The sequence below is a fragment of the Pseudopipra pipra genome, chromosome 1, assembly GCF_036250125.1.
Source record: "Pseudopipra pipra isolate bDixPip1 chromosome 1, bDixPip1.hap1, whole genome shotgun sequence".
Lineage (NCBI taxonomy): Eukaryota > Metazoa > Chordata > Aves > Passeriformes > Pipridae > Pseudopipra > Pseudopipra pipra.
In genome coordinates this window covers 114,075,801-114,093,249 of record NC_087549.1, presented here as the reverse complement: position 1 = coordinate 114,093,249, position 17,449 = coordinate 114,075,801, and the positions used below count along the sequence as shown (strand labels likewise).

The 17,449-nt window shown below is 42.2% G+C and overlaps 1 protein-coding gene across 2 annotated transcripts in view; it reads left to right on the top strand.

The window, feature by feature from the left end:
• Window positions 1-7,166, top strand: part of TGFBR2 (transforming growth factor beta receptor 2) — a 59,622-nt gene extending 52,456 nt beyond the window's left edge. For both annotated transcript variants that reach the window (XM_064672432.1, XM_064672443.1), the window contains exons 6-7: window positions 345-472; window positions 4,813-7,166. In XM_064672432.1, coding sequence (XP_064528502.1) covers window positions 345-472; window positions 4,813-4,992 — 308 coding nt within the window. In that variant the 3' untranslated portion in view covers window positions 4,993-7,166. The remainder of the gene's footprint in view (window positions 1-344; window positions 473-4,812) is intronic.
• Window positions 7,167-17,449: the final 10,283 nt, after the last annotated feature.

Genomic DNA, 17,449 nt, shown 5'->3' with positions numbered 1-17,449 from the left:
TGTGTGTTTTACTTCAGCAGAGATTGAAAGGCTCACAAACCATTATAGGTTACTCTGCTGCTTGAACTGTTGCTAATATGATTATGTGCTAAAGGGTTTAAATGAAAATTGTTTTGTTGGCTAGGAAACAAAAGAGGAGGGAGGGGGAGTGTGGGAGAAACACATTTGAAACATTTTTAAAAATGCCAACTGGCTTTGCTTTGTTTGGAGCTGGTCAAGCAGAACAGTGGCACTGAGCAGCTAATCAGTAGCTCCTACTCCTCCAGAGAACAGCCAGCTCCCTTCACTCTTGGCAGCAGCACAGCCCAGCTGAATACCCTTGTGTTTTCTTTTTCTCTTGTCAGAAGTGAAAGAATACGAGCCCCCATTCGGCTCCAAAGTGCGAGAACACCCTTGTGTAGAAAGCATGAAGGACAACGTCCTAAGAGACAGAGGGCGACCTGAGATCCCCAGCTCCTGGCTGAACCATCAGGTAAGAGCACCACATGTGAGTGACTGGGATCTGCACTATACATTTAGCTGCTGCCTGAAGCCTGAGCCTTAACTCAGTGTCCTGCCCAAAGGCTGGACCTCTCTTTTGCACGGGGTAGAGCTCTGTCACATGGTGACACAGGTGCTGCCATGGTTCAGGCACCACGGTGCCTGCACCATGCCTGCCCCAAAGCCCCGGGATTCCTGCTGCCCACCAGTGTAATCTAAAAGTGATCAAAAGAGAAACGTTGGAAGCCTGAAATCCAACAGTCATCCAGAGAGCCACAGGATAATTAAACCCTTAAAGCGCACTGTGTAGGCTCTGAAAGGTCAAAGAGAACAACTTCATACATGGGCCTCTGTTGTGGGCAGAATGGAAGCTTCAGACAAAATTTATTAGAGAAGCCCTCCCATTGAGTCAGGGGAGCAGAAAGGACCCCCTTGCTTTCTAAACTCCTTCTCAGAGAGGAGTGTAAGTGTGGCTGGATCCAATCTTAGCCCCAGATTTTGTCAACAGTTTATGTTTAAAGGATTATGTAGGTGTAATTGAACCATTGTACAACTTTGTTCCGCAGGATCAAGGATGGCAAACTAGGTATATTTATATAAATGTAAACTATTTATTATGATAAGACTAGACAAAAAGATCTTAGAATTATTTATTACACAGAATAGAAGTACTAGTATAGTATGAGGCATTATGAAGCAATACTGAAGCAATTACATTGAAGCAATTATATTATATCTATCAAAAACAATTAAGTGGAGACTGATGTCACCCACTCATACCAACCAACAACTGTAGGCAAATGTCTTCCACTCAGCCTCGAGAAGTAACCTTGAGGAATGGCCACTCAAGGGAAGGTATCTCCACACACACTCCAAGAAGGGGTATGTCAGAAGACTCTGCCATTAAAAAGTGGGACTGGGCTTTTATATTATGAAGTGATTGACTGTCAGTCAGGTGTTTCCAAGCCAGCTGTGTCAGCTCAGCAGCTTTAGATAAGTTATTAGTAGCATCACTTGTTTGTTCCTTTATTGGGTATTTTACCAGGTCTACCACACCTTCATCTCACTATCAGAATGTTTGACTTTGAGTCAGACTGGTTTCAACATTATTCAACACCAAGAGCAGCATGACCCCCTTCTCCATTCACCACTGGTAACTTTGCTGAAGGGTCTGTAGCAGGATGCTCTGCCTGGAATTGGGTAAAATAACTTGAACAGTGCCCTATTTGCAGAGATAACATTATCATGGACACCAGTCATAGTTGTATTCCAACTGCTGACAGGTTTAAGAAAATAGGAAATTAGTCTTCAGCAAGCCAGTCTGATTTTATTCAGGTTATGCATTAGTAGTCCATTTCTCTTGTGTATCATGAAGCACTTTGTCAGCCTTCTCCATTCACAAGCACCAGGCAATAGTAGATTTCTCAGTAGATGAAACGAAATGGAAATAAGCCAAAGGCATGCATTTCTTCACCTTTGCTCTCAGCAGTTTTATCAGTAGAGATAAAATGTGAATCATATCAGGGAAAATGATGGTTGGTCATTCCACTTGTCGATAAAATATGCTGAGTGGTCTTTACAGACAAAACAAAAGTATTACAAACATTTATAAAAGCCCAGGCAAGCAAGATCATCTAGTATTTCCATCAGGAGCAATGTAACACTCCCTTTTTCATTCCAGTTGGGAACTTAAAATCATAGTCTAACATCTACTTAAAAAAGGCCAAGTGAGTGGCCAAAAATCAGTTATCTTTCCAACCATGAACATCTGCCACCTGATGACTATGGCAGAGTGTGACCCCTTCCTGGACTCCAGGGTCTTGTTCCTTGTGTACTCAGCTGTGAAGAGTAAGGTTATTAAGGAGGGGGTTTTAATGAGGGAGTAAACTATATTTTGAGGAACACCTGGATATCTGATACTACCAGTACTAAAAGCCCTTGACATTTTTAGAAGCCATAGGTACAACCATCCTCTAAATTACCAGCTTAGCTGGGAAGGAGAGATTATACTATTGTTGATCTTCAGAAAAGATAACTTTTTGCAGAAATTTTATCAAAATTGTCAATAAGCTAGTAAAAGGGATCATGAGCTGACTGCAGTTGTTTTTTTTCCGTAAAGGCAAAACAAAGTCCAAACTGATAATACATATATAGTACTTTAGAAGAGCTCAATTAACAAAGCAATTAACTGAGCTTTTCATTTGGGAGTAAAAAAGTTAAATATTAGAAAATTTTTAAAATTAGGAACAGTGTGAGATATTTCTCAGGATATTTAAAGGACATGGTCTCACCTGTGAAAAAAATGAAGGTAAAGAGGGTTAAAGAACTGATAAGGAAACAGAAGAACAACAGGAAGATCTGTGGTCAGCAAACTTGAGGAAAATCAGAGTTTTCCCCAAAGCAAAAAGAAATCTAGCTTAGTACTGATATGCTGCTGGATATAAAAGAGAGATATTGAATATGCTAGTGCAAGGGCAGAAGTGGTCAGCAAATATTTCTGTTCTGTGTTTGTTAAGAGTCAGATGATGCACGTCTAATAGAAAATGAGGAAGGCCCCTAAAAGTCATTGGAACCTAAAGCAGGCCTGGGGCAGTGTTATGGGCTCAGAGACTTGTCTAGACTGGGGACAGGGCTACTCCTGCAGGCACTGCAGGGCATTGCACTTCGCAGCAGTACAGCCAGGCAATACTGCTTTGCTGGCTAGGCCTTGGAGAGAAGTGTCCAGGAGCTCACTGCATGCACAGCCAGCTGTAATGGCAGGCTCACGTGTGCCAGCATACCCAGGGCACTCGGCTAGAGAAACACTGGGCTCAGGATCCCATGGTGCTCAGGCATAGGGCAGGCTCGTGGCTGCTCTCATGGCAACAAGGCTGTGTGTGTGGAGGGCTGCAGCTCAAGGTACTGGAGTAGAGCGCTAAAATACACTGTGAATTTCACCCCCTCGGGGTTTGTATAACAAGTAAAAAGATCATGGATTTGGACATAGGTATCCTGCATTCGACTTCACACGTTTCTTCCCTGTATAAAAGATAGACCTTAGTCTGCCCCCAGTACAAGGCATCACATCAACCTATGCTTGTGTGTCACCAAGGTGGGTACAGCCGGCTCCAAAAGAGTTCAGCTAAGAGCTGAATGCAGGGAGTGGATGCCTGATAACACATGCAGAGGACATTTAATGAAGGTGGATTTAATTCCCTTTGCCTGAATCCCATCAGTGTTTCACACTGTGCTATCTAAAATGCAGTGATGCATCAGTTTCCTCAGGGCTGTGACAGTTTGCAGCAGCTGAGGATCTGCTTTGAACTCCATAGAAGTTGCTCTTACTGTAGTAGCTCTTCCATATTCATTTCCTTCCTCTGCAGTCTTGTTTTTGTAATGAACTCATTATTCATCGTGATAAAATTCTGGAATGGCTTTACATATTACAATTACCCCCACCCCTCCCCTAATGAGATTTGCTGCACTATTGATTTCAAGTTAATGTTTAATATTTAATTTAATTTACTGCTAGTAGTTTCAATGACAGCATAAAACTAATGTTATTTGTATACAGACAATAACATTCTGCTATTAACATTGACATCAGTCAACATCACCAATTAGGTAAATTATGCAATTAATGCAGTGTTGTGAAATGTTTTGGGGTTTTTTAAATGAGAAGTTTAAGATAAATCCTACTTAATGGGCTTTTAGTGTCATAAAACAAAACACAGTTTCCTGACAAATACCTCATGTTTATAAAATGCATTACAGAGATGCAACTGGTTTTTTGCTCCTGTAAACATGTGAATCAGAATTGAAATGAAGGTTAAATAGTTATAACTGTGAGTGACGTGTTTAAGTGTTTCTGGGACTGTGGCCCATATTTGCACATAGATTTAGATAGTCCACAAGGAATTCATAAAAAGCTGAGGTACGGTCTGATATTGCTGGCAATCAGAATTTCGTATGAAAAACCCAAACAGAATTCAGGCACTCAAAGGCATGGGTTAAGCAGGAAGTCATGTTATCGAAGAATTTTGATCATATTTATTAAGAAAACCCCCTGCTTGATTCTATAGCACTAGTCCAAAGCATCATTGTTCTTGTTATAATGTTTTAGAACACATGCCCAGAAATGACAGTGCCAACTAAAGTGCTGAAAATATTGTAGTAGGGTTTCTTTTTGGAAAAAAAAAAAAAAGAAAACAATACCCCCGTGACAGACACAGCAGAGACCATAAAGAACCTCCAGGACACACATGAACTTCTGAGGGCACTAAAGCAGCTCTCACACATGGGTTTTGGTGGTGACTGGCCCCATCATGGCTGTTCTCTCTGTGCTCCCTGCAGGGCATCCAGATGGTGTGTGAAACTCTTATTGAGTGCTGGGACCACGACCCTGAGGCCCGGCTGACAGCCCAGTGCGTTGCAGAGCGCTTCAGCGAGCTCAAGCACCACGACAGGCTCTCGGGAAGGAGCTGTTCGGAGGAGAAGATCCCTGAAGATGGCTCTGTGACCACTGCAAAGTAGTATGTACCTGAGAGCCTCAAAAATGGAGGGAAGTCACTCCTAGACGTGTTCGCCTTGGCAAAGGAAGAAGTCTTGATCAGTGCCTTGACTTGCTTCCTGGAGGACTGAGGCTGTCACTACTCCCTTTAGGCTGCAACTCTGGACAGGGAGATGTATTCTGTGAATTAAAAGCTGGGGAGTAGCTGTCCTACCCTAGCATTGGCAGCCGGCATCATGTCGTAGGAGGAGCTATGTATATTAGCACTTCCTCAGGAAATGAGATTTGAAAATAGCCAATAACATTATGCACTTTATTAATGCCTGTATATAACTACAAAATTGCTATTTTTATATATATATATATACATATATATAAAAAATGTGTGTGTATGTATATATATATATATCTATCTATATATCTATAAACATTCATGCTCTGAAAGAAAAAAGTGCTTCCAGGAAATGACCAGCGCATTAGAAATCCCTCCCCTTAGGGAAGGAGCATGGGGGGACTGGTATAGCACCACACCAGCAATTGTGCACTAAGCGCTCTGCCAAAAAGATAGGAATAACATGCAGTAATAAAGATGACTTTCAAAGCATGTGCTGTGATCACCTGGCTGGGGCCCTGCAGTTCACAGTTGCAGGAGCAGTCTCGCAGCAGACAGTCCAGTTTGACTTTGCAATTGTACCTACATGGTCCTGTCTGCAGCACATTGTGGAAAGTCTTGGGATGCCTTTTTCCTCTCACCTTAACCCCAACGTCCTCACAGTGTCCCAGAACAGGAGTGTGAGGAGGTTTGGTCCTTCCCACATGGGTGTTTTGATACAGAGGTCGTTACTGTTGTACTTTTTTTTGTTTTGCTTTGGATTCATGCTGTTTGCAAGCAGGTTGCAAAATATGAGCAGGATGAGCTTTCCCCTCCTCCCATCCCCATGCCCAAACCATACAGAACACAAGAGCCAGCAACAATCCAAGCAGATGTTTTATATTTGCTGTGCATTTTGAGTGTGGGCAGTACTATTTTTTTTACCTTGATTGTGTTGCTGTAAGATCAAACTTCTTTTTTCCCTGTACAGCATGTCTAATTGCTTGATACACCACAGTCTGACTGTGTTCCATACTTTCGAAAGTAAAAGACAACAGCTGGTGCCTTTACTTTTGCAAAAAGACCTTGGAGGTGAAGGAAAGCTCTGTAGCAATAGGTTAGTGGCATATCCTGCCCACAGCATATGGGGCTGTCTCAGCAAGTCAGCAATTCACAGAAGAAGAAGAAAAAAAAACCAAACCACAACCAAAAACCAAGAAAGACTTTTTTCAACAGGATCCCTTGGACATTGCTTACATTCTTTCAGTTCCCCAAAATGTTTAAGACAGTTGACATCACACTGGGCCTATATAAATGACAGCAATGTTTTTAATAAGCGCTAAAAATTTTGTCTTTAGGTGTTTTGCAGTGATTTATCCACTTTTCCCCATGGGATGTCAGCAGGCCTTGGAAGTTAGAAATTCAGCCAGCACAAACCAGTCCTGAACAGATGTATCAGGTGTGATTTTTTTAAATACATTTGACAGATAAACATCAATATGTCACTAGAAGATGTTGCCATGCAACTCAATAGGAATCATGTATTCAAATAGGAGTTAAGATTTATGATGGAAAATATTTTATTTTATTTGAAATGGTTTTGTAACTGCTTTTTTTTTTTTCATTTTAACAAAACTACTCAGAAATATTTAAACAGTGCAGGGCAAAATATCCACATCTACAGTGGAATTCAGAGGATACTATATCAAATTTTATAGGGGGGAAATGTTCTTGTAAACTCACAGGGCCACAGGCAAAGGTGGGGGCTGCAGGTGGGGGCATATCCAGGCAGGTGGAATGTCAGGGCCCATTTCTCTTCCTCCATCCATACCGAAAGTCAAGGAATGGCATGTGGTAGTTCCTGACAATACTGACATTTTTATGGGGGTTTTTAACACTACATGTAACGGGAAATTTTTATTCTTTTAAGGAATATTTCACCTGTACATCATGTATGAAATAGGAATGTGAGCAATATATACTCTTGTATATCAAAAGTTTCAAACACTTAACTTGATTTGTAAACTGTTTGAGGGGTTTTTCTGTCTTGTTTTGTTTTGTATAAATCAAACGTTTATTGGAGCAAATAAAATAACACCAAGTCAAGCTTGTCTCTCATCTCTGAAGCATCCAGAATAGGGAGAGGGTTCTTCCTAAAATGAACCCTATCCTAAAATTATTGAAGTCTATTCCTTCCTACCAGGGGCCTGAATGTCATGCTTAAGTGTGTCCAACGTGCATATATCCTGCTTTGCTAATGACTCATTCTCCAAGCAACCATACTGCCCTTCAGCAGAACAGCAGTAGCAGATACCCAATGTTGCTGCCCCCTTAGCCCCTGCACTGCTATCCCTTCACTAGTCCCAAAGGAGGGGAGGGAGAAAAGTGTTTACAGCTGATGCTCTCCTACTTGCAGATGGCTCAGTTCTCAGTTTGGATGTGGCACTTAGGGACATGGTTTAGTGGTGGACTTGGCAGTTTTGGGTTAACAATTGGACTCCATGATCTTAAAGGTCTTTTACAACCCAATGAATTCTGTGGTTCTGTGATAGGGCAGTAGTTAGACCTCAGTCATTTTGATGTTAATGTTAAAATGAGCCAGAAGACAGCCCACTATATCTGTGTCACTGAGAAGTGTATGATTAATGTGTTTGTGCCTTACAGCTTCTGCTCTCCACTCAGAGCTTTTACCCTTCTAAGCTATTACCCCTCCCATGGAAGACGTGCTGAACACAAGCACCACATAAACAAAGAGCAAGATACCTCCCGTCTTGAGTGTGACTTAGGTTGAATCTAAGCCTTTACATAGAGTGCAGTCCACCAGTGGGCATCTGGTATTACTCTGGACAACGCCATTTTTTTCACAGATTGTATTTTGGTGCCAAAACCTCCTCTAGTGTTCATGCTTGACTGCACCGAATATCTTCTTTTGAACCTTCAAGTAAGGCACCCACATGTCTTTGTTCATGAGTCAAGCAAAATCACAGAATAACTGAGGCTGACAGGGGTATCCAGTTCAGTTACTGTCCTTGCCGGTTCTGTGGTCCAGGGTCATAATCAAAATATGAAGCTTGAATCAGGTTGCTCAAGACCTTGTGGAATTTTAAGCATGTTCAGTGCTAATGATTTCACAGTCTCCCTGGGCACCTGGTTCTCTGAACAGAGCAACACATAGCCAATGTCAGCTGTGGTGCAAAGCACAGCGGCCACATTTAATCTATAATTGTCAAAATGAGGCCTTTGTGAAGAAGGCCCTTACTCGGTGCCCCTCACGCAGACAGCTGCAGGTGTCCAGCTCTTTCTTCAAGTTAGCTACTCTCTGTCAGGTATGAAACAGCTCTCAGTTTCCCTACAGGCATGGAAAGCCTCACTACCCACACCTCTGTGTTTCCAACAGCGCCCTGCTGAGGTCTAGGGAAGCCCAGCATCATTGTGGTTGGCCCCAGCATGTGCCCACCGCTGGCCATGGATTGGCAGAGATTCAAACCCTGACGTCCTGTTTACACTGGCCCAAAGTCTGAGTCCTTTTGGCATAACACAGCAAGTGTTGCAAAACCAAGTATAAAATGAATTTTAAAAATGCAGCAGGCAAACTCCGCAGATCTTTCAGACTTGAAGTACACAATGTCCTTGAAATTAAGTACACTATATACTTTTAACAATTTTTTTTTTCAATTAAGGCTTTTGCCTACCTTTCTTATCCTAAATATTGTATTCAGCATCCTGCTGTAAGCAGCTCTTAAATAGCATGTCAGCATTTTATCACCAGGGTTCACAGCAAGGAGGCTCAGCTGTGCAATGCAGAAGGCAGACCTTGGATTTGCTACTGAACCATGCAGTGGTCTATACTGGATAGCGAAGTTTCCCAGTGCAGCCTGCCTCTGTGTTACCAGTTCATGTAATTTCCAGCACAATGGGGCATTCACCCCCTTATTCTACTGAAATAGACACGAATGATAAAAGAGAAAAAAATTATGACCCAGCTGCTGAGGAGAGAAAAAAAAAAAAGAAATAGAAAGGCATTAAGACTCTGTTATTCTGCATGCTCCTGGAAACAAACTGGGCCACATGGAGAGCACCTGCAATATTGTCCTCTTGTCAAGCCAGCTGTGTTGGGGCCGAAGGGCTTCCTTTCCTTCCAGAAGAACATTGATTAATTTATTTCCTGATCCTTAGCTCTTTCTCTCTCTCCTGCTTTTTCCTCTTTTTCTTTTTCTTTTTCTTTTTCTTTTTTTTTTTTTTTGGCATTATGTTTCTAATAAAATGCTGCCTGTGGCAATTTTTCCCTCTGGCCACAGAGAAGATGAGTGATTTCTGCTCCAGACTGTCTGCTTGTTCATGAATGGCAGTTTGGCTGCCTTCACACTGCTTATTACTTGGCAAACATTCCTGCAAGTCGGCGCACACCATGTGCATGTTGAGAAAGCTCTTGCTGGGGGGAATGGCAAAAATTCCAGTTTCATTCAGGGTCCATATAAGTGATGCACCTCATTGCAGGATTTTGATGCTTGATTATTTTTTTTACTTTCAGGCACCTGTGTCCTACCGGGTTACATTTCCCAGCATGACCCATAAGACCGAGTTGGCTTGAGCCCAAGGTGTCCCAGCCTGGTTGTCCTGAGCACATTTCCTCACCATGCCTTGATCTATTGGCAGATCTCACCTGTTTTTGACCTCTGGCAGCTGAACAGCCTTGCTCATGGGCAGAAAACTGAGGAGACAGTCAGAGGATTGCTGAAATACAGCCAAATTGTGAGGCTCTTGAGAGGACCGAGCCCAGGAAATAGACTTACAGTTCTTGACTAATGAATGCTTTGAGCACCGTCTAATCACTTCATGAAGAGGCAAAGGCAAAAGGCAGCTCATAAATTATTTATTGTGAATTATTTGCTCAGTTATAATGGTGATAAAACCATATCTTCGGACAGTTTCATTTAGGTAGCTAAACTCTTAAAAAAATTAGATGGTCACCTGATTTGGTTGGCATGAGTAAACCCTCCCTGCTGAAATGTCTCTTTCACAAGTACACTGCTATGTGAAACAAGGAGGAGCAAAGACCCTTGGCATTTCTTCCAGGGTTAATCATCTCATGTGTGTCACAGGAGAGAGCACTCACAGCTGAAAACACTTCCCCTCTTTCTGCTCCATTGCAGCAAGGCCTTTCTATGGAAGAAACAAAAAGCAATTCACCTTGCATTCTTTTTTCACCCATCCATGGCTTCAAGCCCAGGGTCTCAGCACCCCTGCCCAGCCACTCCTTTTCCTCAGCACCTTTAGATGCCCAAACGGGGACTGCAGTGACTTCCCTCCTGCCTCTGGTTTTGGACTGGGGTGCTGGTCTTTCTCTCATTGCGTTTGCATCTCCAAACAAGACCTCAACCAGATATTTGGGGTTAAAAGCTGAGCTTGCCTTGCACAACCTCCCAAAGGGCACCTCACCATTGCTTCTGCTCAGGCTGGAGCCATGCCCTTCCACCTGCACCCCTCTGCCCCTCGGCCTCATCCTTACCCCAACAGGGACTGCCCTGACCACCAGGGGCTGTCCGTCTCTAGAAACAGCACCTGAGTAAACAAACCCATTGCATACACCTGTTTAACACACTGCCACTCTGCTTATTTAGGGCAGGCGCAATGCAGAGAAAGGTAAGCAAAAAAGAACTACATATCAGATGTGTTTCTAACCAGCTTTCATGGAGATGGTGGTCACGTTTCCAGTCAGGCTTTCTGTCTTTCCGCTCCACGAGTGGTTGCGTGAGGCTCCTCAGACCATAGTTGTCTCCTTATCTTTCTGGAGAAGACGACCACATTGTTCCCTCCTGACACCCCTGAAGTGAAGCTTCCTCCAGTTTGTTATTCACATGAGCAACTCACGTTAGCCCCACCAACTTCACCTTCGACTCTCTACCCCTCCCCATGAATCCCACCCACTGAGCCAGGAATGAAAACACCCCTTTAACATTTCCAGCCCCATGTGAGCAGGTGTTTCTGTATTGTACAGCTCATCCCCCCACCACTGTAACGTAAGAACCTTTGAAATGTCTTCGTTTTTGCAGAGTGCTTCAGCCCCAGATGCATGTGTGTGGGGTATAGGGAAGTTATTTATTTTGAATGAGCTAAACTGACTTTGGATGCAGGTCCTGTTATCAGAGCTGTATGGCGAGCTATAGAAATGGAGCTTTCCCCCCACCTCAACAGAGCCCAAACGCGCCGCTTTCCATGCCGCACAAAAAGCTCCAGAAATAGATTTCCTTCTGTTAGAAATATGCCAGGGTCCTCAAGATTCAACCTTTCGGGAGACCATTTAAAGTTAGAAAATGTTTTACAGAAACTATGGATTGCGTCTAATTCCTGCTTTCACTTGAAGGTGAAAACTGTCTTTCTAGTTCTCAAACAGAAGCCAGTATAAACTTCTCCTCAGATAAACATCTGTCTGTCTGTGGCTGCAAATGTTTGGCTCTTAAGGCTGGTTCTTTATCTAACTTCCTTATACGTGTATGTGAATGCTGAGAGGATCACTGCACTCATCTAGCAAGGCTGTCTATGCTCTGACTACCCAGTAAAAGAAGATTATAAAGATATCTGTATTAAATTGGGAATACATTGTTTGGCAATGTATAAGAAATGCCTCCCCAGACCTAGAAGTGCCATGGGTTGTTGCCTGAGAGAATGAGATGGAAATACAAAGCCTACTTTGGGCTCTTTCAGCGCATTATCGCAGTGATTTTTTTGAGCATCATTTAAAGTAAAGCACTATTTTTTGAAACAGCAAAGCTTTTTACACAGGGCCTGGAATGACAAAAACAGTGTTTCATCTTTGATCCAACAAAACTGAACTAAAGGCTGTCAGAGAAAGAATCCAGTGCAAGAAAACACAAAGCCCTGCTCACATCACCTGATCTGCTCACATCACCAAGAAAAACAGCTATGCGGTGCTGCCACCAAGGAGAATTATAATTTGCAGCACATGGGTTAGCAGGCAACATATTCAGGTGCAGCCCATCCATAAGAGAGGCACTTAGCAAGTGAAAGATGATAACTGCTAGTATTTGAATCCAGACTTATTTCTGGAAAGGTGATGTTTCCTCCTTTGGTGAAATTAAAGCCAAGGTACCGATTCTCTTCAACCAATTCACTTGCTTTCCATAAACTATCCAGGGCTTCTGGAGGCAAAAGAAAGTAGGTCATACCTTTAATTAGCTAAAAGGTTTTGACAGAACATAAATCTCATACCAACACTTTTAATTTTCCAGTTGTTAAGCCTTGTACAGTTTTACACAGATTTGCTCATGTGCTTTGGCTCAACCCCTTTTGCTCAACTAATCCCCATGTGAGAAGCAGGAGCAGTCTTTCTGTGACATGACAACATCACCAACACTTCAGCCTCACCACTCAGGAGGAGTCTGCAGAAGCAACTTGCAGGGGATTAGACCATTTCTTGTAATGCTTTGAATGGCATTGAGGAATGTTCCTGCGTTTTAAGCAAAAGGACATCTCCTATTAAGTAGCAGGTTGCTTAGCTTCTGTACATCTGGAAAGAACATGTAAGCCTTATTAAATAATGGGGGGTGAGGGAAAAAACAATTTTATTTTAATACAAGAATGTTAACATTAACTTGCTTGCCTTGAAATGATTTCTGGAATAGTTGCTTTAAGAACCTAACCTGAAAAAAGCCATAGGAAATGGAGGAAAGAATTTAAATTAACTTATTTCAACATTTCTAAATTGTTTAGGTTAATCACAGTAAACCAAACAGGATTCAGTCATACTTAAACACAGCCTTTGCCCAAGTATAAACTGTTTACTATAGCCATGACACACAAACAGACAAAATTCATTCCTGATCTGAGGAAGAGTCCAATTTAGTTTTATTATTTGGCAGAGCAAGGTTCACTTTTCAATGTAAAACAGTCTCAAAATCTCCTGAGAGCAAGCAAGCAATTCAGCAGTCTCACCATCTTCACCACATCAACAGCTTGGCCTAAAGTTGGCTCCTACAGCCAGGCAAGAGTGGGTCTGCCCAGGGCCACATGGAAGTGGGGCTGCACAGGGAGCCAGGAGAGAGCCTGAGCATGGGCATCAAACGGTCAGACAGCTGAAATTTGGAGAGAAGAAGCCTACTCCATGTGCTTTCATGAGTTCACATTAGGATCATCCCTTCACTCCACTGTAACACTGCTGAGGTCAGTAGGTTTGACTTCAGTAATTTGACTTATTATTGTAGCCAGATTTTTAGTACAGACAATGTGCTTTTCCCACCAACAAATGGAGAGTGCTCATAGACTATCTTAAAGTCTGGTTTTTCTTTTCTTTAAGTGCCTTTACATTGGTGCTAATAATACAAAGTATTTGGTTCAAAAGTCCAAGCAAGAAATACAATGGATTTTTACAAAGAAATTTTTGCCTTTCGATTTTCAAATGAACATGTTGACAATCCTTGCTGAGGCCTGATTGCCTCACATGATGGCTAGGCTGGAGCTCTCTATTTCTGCACTACTTGCCCTGATGTGCAAAATCAATCATGTTAGCTCCTAGAGGAGATGGAAATTTATTTCATGCACAAATGCATGAAAGAAGTTTTGGATACAGGGTCAGACAGGTCAAACAACGATGTTCATCTTTTTCATCTCCTTTTCTGTATGTGGGGCCAACACATTAGCAATTGGAATGTATGAATGCTACCAAGTGAATGTCTCCTCTCACCTTCATAGCACCACACTTCTTGCTTGAGACACGTATCTTGGCAATAATAAAATTATTAACTTGAGGATATCAAATGCTCTGAAGAATACCTTGCATCTGCTTGTGACTCCATTTTGCTATACTTTATGGAAAGAGTTACATTTTTAAATAACTACTTTAATTGTTTTCCAGGAGAAGTTAAAATGAAATCATAAGTATTATGAGCCACATCTTGTGCTTTCATTAAGACAATAATTATGGGGAAAGGGTTCTTAATCAGGCAAGGGAAAGTAGCTCTTTTTTTTTAATGTCATATCTCCTACATGATTATCTCATCAGGCTCAACACTCTGGAACCAGAGCAATATCTTTGCCTTCCAGTTCTAAAGAAACCTGGCAAACTAAAGGTATGTTTTATGAAGAAAAACATTTTAAAAACAAAAACAAAACACCCCAAACAAACAAACAAACAAACCCCAAATAAACAAAGAAAAAAAAGAAAAAAAAAAAAAGAAAAAAAGAGAGAAAATGAAACCCATCAGGGAAAACTTCTCTCTAGCTACGATCAAACAATAAAAGCCTAATGCATGAAATAGCACAGGATAAGAAAAGGGTGGAAAATGCTTAGTATATTGTATTGTTTCAGCCTGACCGATCTGGGTGAAATTCATCCTCACAATTTCAGATCTATTCAAGCTTCTCTTTGACTATTCTGACTTCCCTGCATAAAATGGGAGTACACGTCTGGCTCCAAATCCAAATGCATGTCCCAGCAACACCATGACTCTGTACCAAGGCAAGACTAGGTGCTCCACCATCTTCCCCTCCCAGACCCTTTCTTTCCCGTAGAGTTAGCAGCCAGGCACATGGCCTCAACAGGACTTCCAGCACCCTCCAGGCTCAGCTCCATCCACAGCCAACCTGAGGTTCAGCCACTAAAGGACCAAACCCTCTGAGCTGGAACATGACCCACTGAGGATTTCTGAGGGCGCACAGCTTGTTCCAACATTGTCAAAGGGGCAGAGGTGGCACTTACCATTTGAAAGGGTGCAAAAGGAGTTGGAGAACCCATTCAGTTTCCTGCGTCTCAGAAAATTACAAGGGGTGGGAAGAATCAAACTATTTGAAGACGACTGAAAAACAATGAGAAGAGAGTAGGAATCAAAATGATTTTTTTTCCCTAGAGAGCAGTAGCTCTTGTAAAATGAAGAAGATACAATAAACATTGTATGTCTTGAGCTTAGAAAGGCTTTTAACATCACATCAAGTGATACTCTTGTTCACAAACTAGGGAAATGCTGTCTAAATTCAAGCAGAGTGGGCACTGGCTTGAAAGACATAATAGTTCCTATAGAGACCCCCAGGCAGCATTGAGTATGGTTCTGCAGCTACTCTAGTCTAGTTCCTATTCAGTGTTTTAAGTAATGGTCTAGGTGATGGACAAAAATACATGCTTTGGACAAACTGCATCATGCTATGAGAGGCTGCAAGTGTGCTGCAGGACTGATTGACAATTCAAATTGTTCTAGACAGATTGAACAAATTTTTTGAAAAAAATATTATCCTCTTTAGTAGGAGCACTTAAAAAGGAGTAATTAAATGTACAAATATCTAATAGGGAAAAGCCACTTAGAGCAGTTGGCCAAAGAAGCACTAGTGCTCAGAGTGGATCACAAACCTGACAAGACTCAATCACATCTTGCTGTTACAAAAGAGGGCAAACATCACGCTGTGGTGTATAAAGAGTTTACAAAGTGATCCTGCCACTCTTAAAACCTGGTGAGATTACAGAGGACTGTTCTGTCTTGTTTTGGGCAGCAGAATAATCAGCAGACTTTCAAATATGGCTTCCGAGGTAAAATGGGAGGAATTACTGTAATGCAGGACTAGAAAACAAGACAAAGGGTAATAAGATTATAATCTTTGAACATGTAGAAGTCACAAAGAAGAAAAATACATGTTGGCCCTGGTCTCCCTCTCATGGTGGAGATCAAGCACAGAAGGTAAAATCTAGATTATCCATTATGAAATAATGGGAAGGCTGCAGGTTGTCCAGCATTTTTGGTCATGAATCATAGACTAGGCAAAGGTTAGACACTAGTTCTCTAGTGCATCACAGATCCTATCTCAGGATGAGGTCATATCTTCTCAATGACATCTTGAGATGTTTTCCTGCTGCAGGAGTTGCAGGTCTCTGTTCAGTCTGTGCCTCCAAAGGTCTGAGTTCAGAGCGGTCAAGAAGCTGGAAATTTTGTTCTATGAGAAATTCCAAAATATGCTGGAGCACGAAGGCAGGACATCTTCTTTTGCAACTCCCTGTAGAACACTTGATACCTCTCATGGAAAGGAAATTATAACAAAAAACCCGAACAGTTGGATTGCTTCAGAATAAAGATCCCACTCTACTCTGCACTGGTGCAGACTCACCTTGAGTCCTGTGTGCAGTTTTGGGCACCACGATATAAAAAAGACATTAAGCTATTAGAAAGCATCCAAAGCAGGGCAATGAAGATGGTAAAGGGCCTTGAGGGGAAGCCATATGAGGAGTGGCTGAGGGTACTTGGTCTCTTCAGCCTGTAGAAGAGGAGACTGAGAGGAGACCTCATTGCAGAGTAAAGGGGAAGAGGAAGGCAGGTACCAATCTCTTCACTCTCATGACCAATGACAGGACTCAAGGAAACAGCATGAAGCTGAGTTAGGGGAGGTTTAGGTTGGATATCAGGACAAGTTTTTTCACCCAGAGGGTGATTGGGCACTGGAAAAGGCTCCCCAGGGAAGTTATCACAGCAGCAAGCCTGCCTGAGTTCAGGAAGTATTTGGACGATGCTCTCAGGCACATGGTGTGATTCTTGGGGGTGTCCTGTGTGGAGCCAGGAGTTGGATTTGGTGATCCTGATGCGTCCCTTCCAACTCAGTATATTGATTCTATGAAAAAATCAAGCCTGGAAACTGAGCACTCAGAGGCCATACAACTTACAAGAGGCTTGTATGATCCTGACTCCATTTTTAGCCTTGGTAAAAAGAAAGGGTAAGGAATTACTGCTCAACTGAGAGGCTCAAAATAGGGAAAGGAAATTTTTTATGTTGCCCTGAGTTCTTCATTGCTCAGTTTGGATGCCACACACACACCAGTGTCATCATGAGTTACATAGCATGGAAATACATTCTGGTCACTATTTAGGCAGGATGACAAGAAATAATCACAGCTCTGCATATATTTCCCTAAAATCTATTAAAATTCAATGTTTTCACAGGAGACTGCCTAAATCAAAGCAATATTTTCTGACATTCTGGTCATTTTTGCCTGAAAAATCTCAAGAAATTTTACTTCCCTCCTCTGCCACATGTGAGACACCCAGGAGCACTCTTTGGAAGAGGCATCCTGAGTGTGGAACAAGTTGGTTACCAGAGGACACACCAGTAGATGGAGCACACGACTCTGCAGTGCTGTGCTTAGGCTCTGTAGCACCAATCAATATTCTCACTGTTCACTGCTCACAGCTTGAGATAAGAGCTGGACCAGCCACTGAGCCTGCTGCCCACATAGCATTTCCTTCCTGCTATACTCCAGATGAGAGGCTAGATCTGCTTTGATGTTTACCACTGAATTTCTTGGATGGTTGACTTTATTTACATGTCATTTAGGCTTAGCTCATACACTGCCATTTATGCTATCATTATACTTATCTCCACAATTTTCTGTTTTGCAA